Consider the following 14203-nt stretch of genomic DNA (forward strand, 5'->3'; position numbering starts at 1 on the left):
GATGTGGTACAGCAGCTATGATGAAGTTGCAGCACAATTCCATTTAGGACATCAGCCACATTTAAAAACCTCCCACCTAGAAGAAAGTCAGTGGTTTTAATTACATTAACAGACTCCCAGATTACTGTTATCACTGCGACTCATTATACAGTGAGTAGTAGAAATAGTAGGTCAAACATTTCCCTCTAGATCTGCTGGTTTACTCCCTAAAATGTAAACTAACCATTAAAAGTTTCAAAACCATGAATAATTATCTACTCTCCTGCACTTTAACATATCCCAAAAAAGTAAAAGCTCTTTATATAAAGTAATTGAGTTTCACAATACCCTCATGATACAGCTTCAATTAACCCCATTAGACATATGGGGAAACTAAAACAGAGAGAAGCTGATTGCTCAAAATCAGAGCAGAAGAGCCCAGCAATCATAGGAATTAAGGACTACCAAATCCTCCTGGGTCCTCAACTCCTCCTGCTATCACATTCCACACAACTTGGTGCAACAAAGACCCAGGGATTTTGTTTCTGATAATTTCTTTCCTGCATTTCTGCTCCTGGTATTCACTGTCTTGAGAGATGGCATTGGATGTGGGATGCTGGACACGCACACTAGGTACTACCCACAGTCTCCTTTTCAGTCTCCTTTTTGTGTGTGTTCTTTAACCAAATTAACTGCCTGTAATGCAGTGCTCTTCCCTACACTATGCTTTCAGTTGAGTTTTTTGTAATAGCAAGAAATGCTGAAATAATTTTTGGGCACCTAAATATGAGTAGCAATTTCATGGCTGTTTCTTCTAACATGATGAGAAAGACTTATTCCTGTTCTTAAGGGATAACGTGTTTCTCTTTTGTATTTTTTTTCTAATGAACTTTGTTTGCTTGCTTTTTGTTTGAATATCAGCTTTTGATACTAACAACAGATACCTGTTAGGTAATGTGCAATATCATTCCTTTAAGCTGAAAAATCAGAACATAGAGTACCACCTCTCAGTTACACGCTTTTCTTGTCAAGCTATACTTTCTAAATTATCCACAGCATTATAAAATGCTCTTGTGAAATAGATCTCTCAAAGTTATAGCCTGCAATACTACAGTAAAAAAATTATGGCTCAGAGTTGCTGGAGACTGATTTTATCACTTTCTACTGTGACACAGAAAGCTGTAGTGAGCCGACTGCTCCACTGAACTCCTCACTTTACATGCAGCCCTCAGAGGAACATTTAAATGGACACCGTGTAATTTCAGGGAGTTTTATGATCTTACCAGTGGAGGGGGTTGTGGTAGCAAATTTTACTACTCATTATGACTTCCCACACAGATTTGGAAGGGGAAGAATAAGTTACACATCATCTGCAGTAGAACGTGAGCTTTTACCCCCTGTCTGTAAAGGCCAAGTATGTAATTTTGAACTTCCTTAGTTCTTGTTTTCTAGTGCATCATTTTTATGCTACCAGCTACACAATTTAAAATCAAGGTGAGACCATGGGTTTTTCTAACATTCTTCCCCAGTCTATCAAACAGGATAAGCAACATCTTATCTAATAAATAAACAGGACCTATTTAAGCCAACAGGATTGTTATTAAGTTTTAAGTTATAAATTAGCATTTTACTACACATGAGTCACTGGGGAAAGTACCTGCTTCTGACAGATTAGGTCATATTCACAAATATTAGGTTACTTATAGGGTGGAGAAAGTTGTTTGCTCATGGCATAAGAAAGCAGAGCCAAATTTACATTATCCTAGATATAGAAAGGAAGAAATCAAAACACTAAATCTGGTTTGGTTCCCTCAAACCTTGCTTCTCTTTGAGCTGTTTGACTTGTTATTGTGCTTCAAGTACATCCCATAATTTCTGCAAGTGCAAAACCAATGGAAATTGTAAATCCCTGCTCAGGATACAACTTGCTGTTAATTCATGAAAAGGGTAAAAATTCTGTATGAAATCCAAGGCAAAAAGGGTAGTTAAGTGAATCTATAGGCATACAGATATTACTTCTGGGTGAGAAATCTGTAGGAAAGGAAATGCTGAGTTTCAGCACTGTCTGCAGGTTATGTAGTGTCCCACCAACAGGGAATGCAAAGAGGATGAAGAGAGTCTGAATTCCTCAGTATGTTACACAAACCTGATGTCTTCCTCAACTGAGCCCTCTAACTTCTTGCCCAGATTGTTGTAGTTCCATCTTTGTCTTCCCAAAAATTCCCTCAATTATTTTGTTAGAGAGAGCAAGATCAGGTCTTGAGGCAGCAAGAGGCTCAAGGCTGTCATTCACTCTCTGTGAAAATGGATCCTAGGCAATGAAGTCTAAAGCAAAACTGGGGTTTTCCCCCTGGGACAAATGGTCCAATGCCAGGGCTGACCAGTGCATCCAACAGCAATTTAAACATCAAATTTAAATGTAAGCACTTGAAGGGCAATCTCAATCCAGCAATAGTGGTTATGCCTAAATGGACCAATTCGTTTGCACGTTTCTTCACACACTTAATGAGTATATAAGGCAATTGTCAACAGAAAATTGAAATTGCTGCATTCAAAGCCATATTTTTGCTCAATCTGATCATGATAACTCATATGTAAAATCATAGACTCATAGGATGGTTTGAGTTGGAAGGTACCTTTGAAGTTTATCTAGTTCCAACCTCATTACTGTGACCTAGGACATCTTTTTCAGATTATGTGGCTAAAGCCCTCTCTAACTGATAGTATCTGAATTTTTTAGCTTCTTTTAGCAATGAGAAAAAGAAAAAGAAAATGAATACTAATTAAAACTGCATGACTGGACATCATATGTCTCTGATTACAACTGCTAGAATGGCAGTGAGTGTTTCAGTTGTTTCCACTATAAAGATATTCACAGAAAGCAGGATAACTGAAACAAATGAGAAACCTAACCCAAAACAAATAACCCCAAATCATGTGCCTCTTTTAAAAATTAATATTGAATATACTTCTACAAAGATAGAAAGATAGATGTCACAATTCACATACTGGAGCTGTGCTCTGAACACAAAGCACTGGCTACAGCTCTATGGTTTAGGTTTAGAGCATTTCAGATTAGCTATAAAAATAAAATGAAAATCTCCCTTTATGAACTCAATAGAATTCCTGCATGAATCATCCATAACTTTCCCCTCTTGTTATGGCATCATTGCCTTACCTGGGACATAGCTTTTCTTCAGATGGAATATTTTTAGGCAGCTGCTAGGGAGTGTATGTCTCCAGCTATTTGGATTTCTTTTGCTTATCTTACATGTTTGGAAGGTTATTAAATTATATAAATGTTTGGATCTCTGAAGCATTGCCATCATTTTAGAGATAAGTTTTTCCTGCTGTGTGTGTTCCCTGTTTTAACATCTAGACTAAAGGAATTTTTCAGAGACCTTCCTGACAATGATATCATTGGGAAATTAAACCAAGCAGCATTCCTTAGCTAGAATAGTAAATTAGGCAAATCCTTCTAAAAGGTCCACAAATACACTGGAAGGCACAGAAAATTCTGTAAATTTTCTACTTTATGGTCTCATCTCATACATAGTGTTAAGCTTCAGAGGTTCTGACCACAGAGTAATGTCCTGTGTTAATAGCACAGAATGCTTTGCTGAACCTCAAATTAAATTCCTGGTTTGTCAAACTTCAAACCCAGCTTCTATTTCCCAGGATCTATTTTGTTCATTTTTCAAATTTATGATGAAAATATATTCATAGTTTTAGTCTTCCAAGATCTAAAAACAAACTACTACACCTCTTCCACAACTTCATTTTCAATTAATAAATTACAGTGCCACTACAGAAGGAAAATATAAATTCTTCTTTTTTTTTTCCATAATACAGTTGATTTTTTTTTCTATTAGTTCCAGAAAAAATTTCTAAGCAAAGAATAAGACAGTTGTTCTCATTTTCTCTTTTATTCTATTTGGAGTCTTCTCCTTGCTCTTTTATTCACCGTGAAAAAATCTTCAGGAACATTATTTAAAATCCTGAATCAAGATGCCATCTTTGATTATTTGCTGAGAAAGACAAGAGCACCATCTTCTTTCTATGTTGACTGTGTCACCTTTCCCACCTTTCATCATTACTTGCCTGATTTGCATAGATACGTGAAGGCAAAGCTGCAATCACAGCCTTTTTGTGACAAGTCTTTTACAAGCACAATGAAAATGTCTCTCTCTGCAAAAGTTCCTGCAACTTCTTTTCTAGTAAATGGGCAGAAATAGGTGTGATTCAACTCATCTTAAAATAGATATGTTAAATTACTCCCTCAAATTACCTGTTTCTCTCCTCTGGCTATAAAGGGAGACTGGCTGATTAGCTTAGGTAGAGACACCCACAGCACAGATTTCAGCACTCAGATAAGATTATTTTTACCCTTAGCCACAGATTTCCAAGGCTTCTTCCATCTTGCAGCCATAACTCAGGTTACAGATGATTTATTGCCTGTCCTTCGAATATAGCCTAACATATCATTACAGGACAACTGTTTCCTGCTGGTATAGAAAGCTTGGTGAAATAAGGTTTGCTAGAAAGCTAATTTATAAATCATGCAATACACCCTCCCTAGGGAAGAACCATTAATACCTCTAGCTGGTAAGGGTATATATAGGTATGTTGTTATGAATGAACATTGACTTCTTACTTATCAACTGTTATTTAAACTGACATCTGACTGTCATCTATAGATCTCAGGATACTTAAATCCTAATTTTTAAGATGTTCTGCATCACATAGGATCTGTCACTAGGAAATCCTGTCCACCTGTATTTTCAAGGAACCATCACTCCCTGCAATGTCTGTAATCTGTGATGATTTCCCCAAGCAGAACACTGGAACATAATCCATCATCCTTTTCTTTTTTTTTTAATAAAGTCTTAAAAATACTTTTAGTCCCCATACAAAAATACAGTTGCTCCTTCCTGAAACCATAACAATTTAATTACTGCTAGACCCCAAAGTCTTTCATTTCAGATGATGCTGACACTTTATATTTATCACCTCAGTTGTGTAGCAAATTCTTTATTGCAGAACTACCTGCTAAATATGAAAGTAAGACATGAGGAGGTGGAGATAAATGAGAATGTAATCATGCTAAACGATTTTAGAACCCCTCTAACAACTGCTGCATGCTCCTTCATATAATCCCTCACTTTCCTCTGCATTTTAGATCCATAGAAGATCATCCCTTAATTGGTGATTCACAGCCTTCAACAGAGATGCCTGTCCCTTTCCTGTAGGAGTTTAACTAACTAAAATAAGTAAAAAGCAGCTTTTAGAAAAACAGAAAGATGAGAGCAGAAAAGAGTAGATGACACCAAGCTGGGCAGAAGTGTTGGTCTGATGGAGGGTAGGAAGGCTCCACAAAGGGCTCGGTCAGGCTTTATTCATGGACCTCAATTGTATGAAGTAGTGAGGTGGGAGTTCCTCTTTTCTCCCAGGTAACAAGTGATAGCACAAAGGGAACAGCTTCAAGTTGAGCCAGGGGGTGTTCAGAATGGATATTAGGAGAAATTTCTTCACAGAAAGGGCTGTCAAGCACTGGAGGAGGCTGTCCAGGGAAGTGGTTGAGTCAGCATCCCTGGAGGTATTTAAAAGATGTCTGGATGTGGCTTTGGGGGACATGGTTTAGTGGTGGATTTAGGTAATCTGAGGAGTCTTCTCCAAACTAAATGGTTCTGTGAAAACACTCAGTTGTGCTATTTACCTATTTCTTGGCTACCATAAATCCAGCACAGGAGCATCTTGTGCAGAATTTTCTAGTGTTTTCTAGGCCTCTGTTCAGTGTTTCATAGTCCCTCTGATTCATCCTTCCCCAAGGAAATCTGAGGTTATCAGAGCTGCCAGTTATATTTGATACTGCTCCAAGTTCACACTGACTTCAAGTGATGCAGGACAAACTTTCAGTTTTATCTGTCATATCTCTAGAATGACAATATACCTGCTCTTCAATCTAAGCACTAAATCTGCTGCACCAACATTCCAGGCACTTGAAGCTCACAGGAATTTACAGCTCCATGAGCTACTAGGACAAACCCTGGGTTTGGTTCTGATGACAGACTCCAAGGAGCTTTGTTAATAAAACAGGGTTATTCTATTCTGAATAGAATTCTGGGTACATTTTGTGGGGTTTTGTCCTCCTGTGATACAGAAAAGAATTGTATATTTTGGTGTGTAACAGTTGATTGTCAAGATTTTCATAATTTATTGCAAGCTGTCCATTTTTTCACCTTTTTGGAACTCAATGAACAGGAAATATCAGTTTATTGCAGACTTTAGGTTGTGATTTGTTATTTAGTTTGCCATTTTGACATCCCAGTCTCGAGTACCACATTTATCCTCATGTACTGAGTTGCAAATCTAGCTTTAGGGAAGTTTGAAAACCCAGTTGCTGAAGGTTGAAAATGCACATTCTCTGGCAGAGGAACACTCATGCAGACCCTCCAGGGCTAAAATAAGCCTACTTGTAAAGTGCAAAGACAACATTTTTCAGGCATGAACTCATTCAATGTACAATCATTTTCATATTTAAATGTTTGAAGATACTTGTTTTAATTTTGAAATATTATGTTTAGCATATTTATATTTAGAATAAATGTAGATGTTTTATTTCTAAAGGAGACACCATAATTTTTAAATTGCTTGATCAAAAAGTTCAGGATGTTTTCTCCCTCAGTGTGACTTTTGATTAAAGCTGCACATTTCTGAGAGGAATCCTTTATCTTAACCTTGCCTTTTGACATTTTGCATTAGCCTCATGGAAAGAATTATATAAAGCTACCTCTCTGCCCGTGCATAGATTCAGTGATGATAAAAAGCAAGATGTCCTATTAATTTCCTTGTAGGAAGGATCCTAACATAAATACAGTCTCTTATCACTGATTTGTTCTATAAACCAAGGTTCATTTCTCAGAGATGCTGAAATTTGAGATAATGGAATAACTGAACTGCTTGGGATCAGCAGAAAAAAAAGCATGCTTAATGTTTTGTTAAAACAAACAAAACATTTTCTCTTTTTTTTTTTTTTTTTGTAGTGTTTATTTCTGTTTCAAAACTCATTGCTAGTTCCTTAAGAGCATTGTTTAGTTAGAGAATTCATATCTGAAAATAATTCTGTTCTTCAGAAACTTGTGTGAGCAAATACTCATTCGCTGTGTTTATATAACTCTGTAGCTGCCACTCCATATATTTATTCCAAATATTAATTCAGGTGGCAAAAAACTCTGAGTAAAGTATGGGACATTACAATAGCACATAGCCTCTCATCAATGCAGAAAACAGCACAACTGTTGTCTGGATGCAATTTGCCTCCTGAACTGGTGGGACCCACCAAAGTTTAAAGCAGTGATGGATTTTAAAGGAATCCCAAGACTGAAATTTACATCAGAGTGAAGATAGCAAGAATAACTGTGTGGGGAAATTAAAAACATATAGGTGAATCTGGAAGAGAAGAGAGCTCTGTGAAGGTCAGTTCACCCTGGAGTGGTAGGACTGAAACTCCTGAATGGCCAATTTTACCCCAAAGGTGAAATTCATCCTTGGCCCCAAGCATCAGAAATACTGTGTTGGCTCTCTACATGTGAACAGTTGGATTCTGTTCCAGCCAGGCCTTCATTGATGCTGAAGTTTTGTGTTTCGGACTCACTGTACAGGGAAAGAGACTTGTAGCCTGTGTGGTGCTTCCAGATCCTTCCTAGGTCTGGCTTTCCCCACTGATCAGGTCTCAGTTTTGGGTTGGGATGTTGTTCAGAATCTCCAACACTGTGGGACCTACTCCATTTCCATCTGAGTGATCTGACCCAGCTTCTGGAGGGGGGAATTGAGGGTTTCCAGCTTAGCTGAAGGTCTGCAATGGAAATTCTTGTATCCAAAATGCTTTTCAGCTTCCATCCTTTGAGGCCTTTATGAAAGGCTGGAAGATGACTGAGACATGCAGACAGAAGTATCAGGTCAGTCAGAAACATGTTCTCTTTGCTGCTTTTCATTTTTTTTTCTCTGTTTCTTTCTCCTTTTCTCTTGGAATGTCATGGAATTAGTTCTGTTTAGATTGTGAATTAACAAGTCCTAAAATGTCTGATCATAGAATCATAGAATGATTTGGGTTGGAAGGGACCTTAAAGATCATCTCAATCCAACTCCCATGTCACAGTCAAGGACAGCTTCCATTGGACTATGGGCCCCATCCAATCTGTCTTGAATGCTTCCAGGGATGGGCTCATCTCTTATGGCCTCACAACTGAAGTTTCTAAGACAACTCATCCCCAAACACCTTTTCTCACAGTGAAGTCCTCTCTGGATATAGTTTGTATTTATCAGGTATGCTTCATTTTATATAGAAAATCCCTATTTATTTTCAGACTACTTTTAATAAGCTTTGAAAATAAACTCATTTGTTTGCTAAAGCATAAATTTCTACCCATTTTCTTCATACTTCAAAAACAGTAACCTTACCTTCACTTAATGGAGGAAGAAATTACCTTTCAAGAAGTTATTGAAAATAATGACTGCAATTTCATACTGTTCCACAAGTCATGGTGCTGTTTCTCCTTGCTCTAATGAGCAACTAACTGCAATTGTTTGTTTTGACTGCATTAAGAAGCCATTTACAATAAAAGGTTTCTCTTTAATAATCAAAGCAGAATTCCTTCACTGGGAATTGCTCTGAGAGTCAAACATTAATGAAGAAATTAAGATCACTGCTTGTTTTTAAAAACAGACACAAACAGTTAATTATGGAACACATCATAAATGCAAATAACCTTTCAAATTATGTCTTCGATGAAAGGTAGCCAGAAACTTAATTAAATCATTTAACTTATAGGAAAAGGAATTCAGTGTGGATCATCATGAACTTGTATAGTTCAGACAGAGGCTACAGCAATATTCTTTGTTTTAGGGACATGGGTTGGTGGTGGAGTTTAATGTGTTAGGGTAATGGTGGGATGCAAGAGATCTTTTTTAACCTAAATGATTCTATGATTCCATGATTTTTCTGATGCTTCTGGTTTTATGGGGTTTTTTGGGTTTTTTGTTTTTTGGGGTTTTGTTTTTTTTTTTTTTTTTTGTTTGGTTTGGTTTGGTTTGGTTTGGTTTGCTTTGGTTTTTGGTTTTTTTTCTTTGCATGCAACAATTGAAATTGTGCTTCTTCTTGTCACCTAAAGTCAGGCATTCCATTTTATGAAAAATCATAAAATTGTCAGTACACAATTTTACATCACCAATAAAAGAGTCAATGTGTAATGGCAATCACAGCTGCTTTTTCTTGACTTGTCTGGAAAAAACATTGCACCTTATCACCCTGCCTTTTATGAGAAAAAATGAAGGAAGAATCTAATTCCTTGGCTGTCCTTGGCTTTCTGCACTTTCAAACAATAACCCAATTTAATTGACTAAAATTAAATGGAAGACTTCTACAGTCCAACAAAGATTAGCATAGCCAGTGATAATTTTTCTTAAATTCTTTGTATTACTTGTAATTACATTTTCAGATCAAGTTTTCAAAAATATTTGTCTATTTGGAGTATTGAGAATTGGCAATGTGGTACTTCCTGGTGGAGAAAAAAGGAGATCAGGACACAAATCAAAGTCCTGAGTAATTTCTTTAGTTATATGCCATGTAAAAGAATTTTTTTTTCTTAATGTTCACCCAGCAAAATAATTTCTCTGGCCTGTAAGGTAAACAAGTAGGCAAGCTGGAAGCAAATGAGTATTGCTGGTTGCAGTACATGGGAGTGAGGCATAGTGGGTTGAAAACCTACCAAAAAAGCAATTGCAGCTTTCACTTATAAAGAATAATTCTGTTTCAAAATTATAATGCACTCAAGTGGTGTGTAGACTACTGCAAAACACTGCAGAAGAGATGGAGATTTATATTCTTTCTGAGATTGGGTTTATCAGGCATTTTCAATGCTGTAATTCACCCTCTGAGTCTCTGTTGGCATTAATGCTGCCAAGATTTATCCCATGCATACCATGTTCTTTAACTTGTCCTCCTCTGTACTGTTCTGGTCTCCATTTTCCCCTCTTTCACACAGTGCAGAACATCAAGATGAAACAGCTAATCCTAACTGTTTATGAGCATTGCTATTTCTCCCAGTGTTCTGAGGAATGAGCAAAAAAAGATGGTTTAAATACAAGTTTTTAAGATAAGCTCCTGCAGTTTTTCAGCTTGCGCCTGCAGCCTGGAAATCAATGAGTTCATTGTTCACTGTATGTTCACTACATCCATGAATCCTTGCCCCAAAATTTATATAATAGCTTAAAATCTTATGGTAGACAATTAGTGGGTCATAAGAGAACTCAGCCAAGGAGCTAATCATGCAAATTATAACTGAGAGGAGCATCTTCACTTCCCTGCTCTTCTGGCTGTTCATGCTTGGGTCCCTCAGGCTCAGCCCTCTGCCTGCTGCAGGCAGACACCATCCCATGGTGACATTACAAGCCATGCTGCTGAAGAGCACCAGAGGCCAAAGCCCCACAAATCCACTCAGAAAGGCATTTCTAGGGTTTAAATTCAGGCTATGTCTGCATTAAGTCAGCCCTGTAGAAGGGATGCTGAGGGCAATGGAGTTTCTGCTGTTATGAGCTGCACATGAATGAGCAGAGAGCATAATTTCTTCACAAGCCCAAAGCAGTCTTCAGTCATGGTATCTATTAAAAGGCAGGAAGCTGAATTTCGTGGGGGTATAAAATCTGCATGACAGCAACTTGTGCACAACAAGCCTTGTTCCCTCTCTCCTTTTCATTGCTCAAAAATGAGGAGCATAATCTGGAACATAAGGAGCAGATGAGGGAGCTGGAAAGGTTTGGTCTGGACGAAAGTAGACTCAGGGGAGACCTTATCATTCTCTGCAACAACCTGAAAGGAGGTAGGGTTCTCTCTCTTCCCCCAGACAATTTGTGATATTACACAAGTTGAGTCAGGGGAGTTTCAAGTTGAATATAAGGAAAAAAATTATTTCCTGAAAGAGTGGGTAAGCATTGGAACAAGCTCCCTGGGGAAGTGGTGGAGTCACCACCCCTGGAAGTGTTCAGAAAAAAAGCAGAAATGTCACTCCACTGTATGGTTTAGTGGGCAAAGCAGTGTTCAGCCCAAAGGCTGGGCTTGATCTTGGAGGTCTTTTCCAGATTTTATGATTGCATGATTCTGTGCAAATCCCTAGCCACCAGTCTTGTCATGTGTTTAGGGAAACAACCTTGCTAAAAATGTTTAGGAGTATGAATGAAATGTATATTTTTATGAATATATTTATGTTCACAGCATGTTCCTGCTCATGCACCCTGACTCAACACAAGCTAATGGTCAGTGTGAGGATGTGAGTGACCACACCACAGGGGCTCCAGCACAGCTCTCCTGTGTTTGACTGAGCCACACAGCCCAGTCTCTTCCTAAATTTTACACAGGATATGATAAACTGTGGTGGGTCACCAAGGTTTCCTGCACAACCTGTCAGTCCTGTGCCATGGATGGAATTCTGGAATTCTTTCTGCTCACATTTGGTTGGTCACCACCAAGGGACTGCCTAGCACAGACTGCAGCTTTCCCTCTGCTGAATTATTGTAAACTTCGGGAGTTTTCGCCTCTGCTGCTGAAAACATCTAGTGGGAGGCAAACATTGCTAATGCTGTCAGTTCCCAAGGTTTTATCGTAAATCCTGTAAATTTAATAAAAATAAAAAGCCATGTGCATCGGAAGATAAATACTGCCTCCTATTTATTTTGTATGCTTACATATTTTATATATTTTATTACTGCATAAATTCACAGATTTTACTTTATGAATTTACATAATCATTTCCAAAATATATTCTCAGTTTTCACAGATCCTACAAACCCGATAAGCGAAAGATTAAAAATACTTCCTTTAAACTGAACTCATGAATTCCACTTATTTTATAGTCATTCTTGCTGGTGAGGTAGGAGTTTATTCACTATTTTATATCCCCCATGTTTTGCTGTAATGCTATTTTAATAGGAGTGTCTTATTGAAACATGCACAGAAATTGAATTAGCCTTATTCCAGGTATCCACATACTGAGAGAGATCAGTGGCATGAAAAAAAACCCCACGTTATGGCCTGTGTACCTTTAAGTTCAGTCCCATTAAATAATGCTCTCTTGCAGATCTATGAAATCAATTAGGAAGTACTTGCAAAGATAGCCAAGGAGAAACTGTTTAAGGCCTTAATGGCTTAAATATCCCTTGTCTTGATGTTAGCCCTATGAAGCTATTAGAGCCCAGTCTGGATTGCATTAGCACCATGAAAGTCAAGTGCTAATCCTGTAACTGCCCTGCCAGCCTCGCCTCTCCCCTGCCCATGTGTCTACGTGAGTTGTTTCCAGAAGAAGTGAAAGAATCTTCACTATTTTCTCGATGCTGTAGATGTATGAGGAAGAAGAAAATATTATTTTTTTAAAAAGTAAATATAAATCATAGTTTATTCTGAACAGAAGTAGTTTGGCTTTTTTATTGATTGTTATTGAGTGGTTTTTGCCCCAAGAAAGTGAAGTTCTAGCTGTCTTTACAAGAGGTTATTTCATTAGTTTAAGATTATTTATGCCAGAAACTGTGGTAATTTGAGGATATTTCCAGAAATCTAAGGAACTCCAGGGGATTCTGGATATGCTAAGGGCAAATTACAATGGAATTTGTTGTAAAATAATACTTTTTTCCTTGAGGATTTTTCACAGAATGTTTTTCCAAACCCAGACTAAATTACTCATATATTCATTGATTTTTCAAGAAAACTTCTTTATTCAGCTTTTGCATTTGGGATTTCTTTTTTTTTTTTTTTTTTTTTTAGGGATTTTCTCAGATTTTGGTATAATTATTTGTGTTTTATATGACCTGTCTAATAATTTTGCATTTTAATTGAACTTCCAAATGGAACAATACCTTTTTTTATTTCTTAAAAAAACAAAGATGTTAAGTAATATTAAACTGGAAAATTGTCAGCAAGGAACCATATAGAAGAGACATGCTTTCAGATCAGATTGTGAGAATTTCCTCTGCTTTTCTGACAGACACAAGCCCAATACCAGACACAAACCCTTACCCAAACAGAGATGAACAATTCTGATCATTAGGGAAAATGAGGTTTGGATCTCAATCCAGGCTCACCTGTTCCTCACACAGTTTCCTTCTCCATCCTACCCCACCTGCAGTCACGTCACATTCCTCTGGGACCTGCTTACCTGTCTGTCCTGCAATGGTAGCAAACAGCCTGTGGGGGATCCTGGATGGGATCTTCAGTCCAGCTCTTATCTGGTAATACCTGCAGAGAAAGGATGAAAAGTTACTCACTGCTAGAGAAGTGACCTCTTGATCCAACCTGAAATTCCAGGGTGAGAGCACACCCTGGGCATCTGCAGCCAAAAGGGCTCCAGAGAACAGACACGTACAGGATCTTTTCTTCTGCTTTTTAGCTTTAATTCAAGTGGGTTTAATCTAGGCCTATTTTACACAGGCAGAGTGGACACAATGGCCTGATGTGTGAATAATGAAGAAAGATTGTGGAAAAGCACTTGGCCTCCTGTAGGAGAAGGAGACATGGACAAACTTCTATGATAAAATGCCCCAATTTTACACAAGGAGTGACAAAAATTAATACAAAACAAAGCCAAAAAAGTGAAACAAACAACAAAAAAACTTTGGTGGAAAGATAACCAAAGTGCTAATCTCATATCTAGGAATATTATTGCATATATTATGAATAATAGTTATAACTCTGCTGTTCCACGGTGAGTCTACCTAATAAAGAAGATGTTAGCATTAATCATTTGCCCAGAGAGGGTGTGGAGTCTCCCTCACTGGAGATTTTCCAGAACTGTCTGGACACAATCCTGTGTTCTGGTGTGACCCTGCATGAGCAGGGAGGTTGGATCAGATGGCCCACTGGGGTCCCTGCCATTCTGTGATTCTGTTAATCACATCTAAACCAGTTGTACTCTGGTTGTTTTCTATCCCATAGGGGATCCCTGCGTTAGGTGAAGGAAGACAGAAAAAGAAAACATCAGCAATTTCACTGATCTAAATTACACATAGAATCATAGATTACCCTGCATTGGAAGAGACCCACAAGGATCATCAAGGCCAACTTCTGGCCCTGCACAGGACACCCCAAAAATCCCTCCATGTGTCTGATGTCCAAACACTTCTTGAACTCTGGCAGGTGCTGGGACCACTTCCCTGGGGAGCCTGTTCCAGTGCCCAGAAT

At 38.0% G+C, this 14203-nt stretch overlaps 1 protein-coding gene across 4 annotated transcripts in view; it reads right to left on the reverse strand.

Annotated features, from left to right (window-relative positions):
- The window catches only part of FAM135B (family with sequence similarity 135 member B), a 206120-nt gene that overhangs the window by 101781 nt on the left and 90136 nt on the right, over positions 1-14203 (reverse strand). For all 4 annotated transcript variants that reach the window (XR_010030331.1, XM_063174595.1, XM_063174586.1 and 1 more), the window contains exon 3: positions 13182-13261. Coding sequence is in view for 3 of the 4 variants with exons in the window: in XM_063174595.1 (XP_063030665.1) it covers positions 13182-13261 (80 nt within the window). In the remaining variant the exon portion in view is untranslated. The remainder of the gene's footprint in view (positions 1-13181; positions 13262-14203) is intronic.

The sequence above is a fragment of the Melospiza melodia genome, chromosome 1 (genome assembly GCF_035770615.1).
Source record: "Melospiza melodia melodia isolate bMelMel2 chromosome 1, bMelMel2.pri, whole genome shotgun sequence".
NCBI lineage: Eukaryota > Metazoa > Chordata > Aves > Passeriformes > Passerellidae > Melospiza > Melospiza melodia.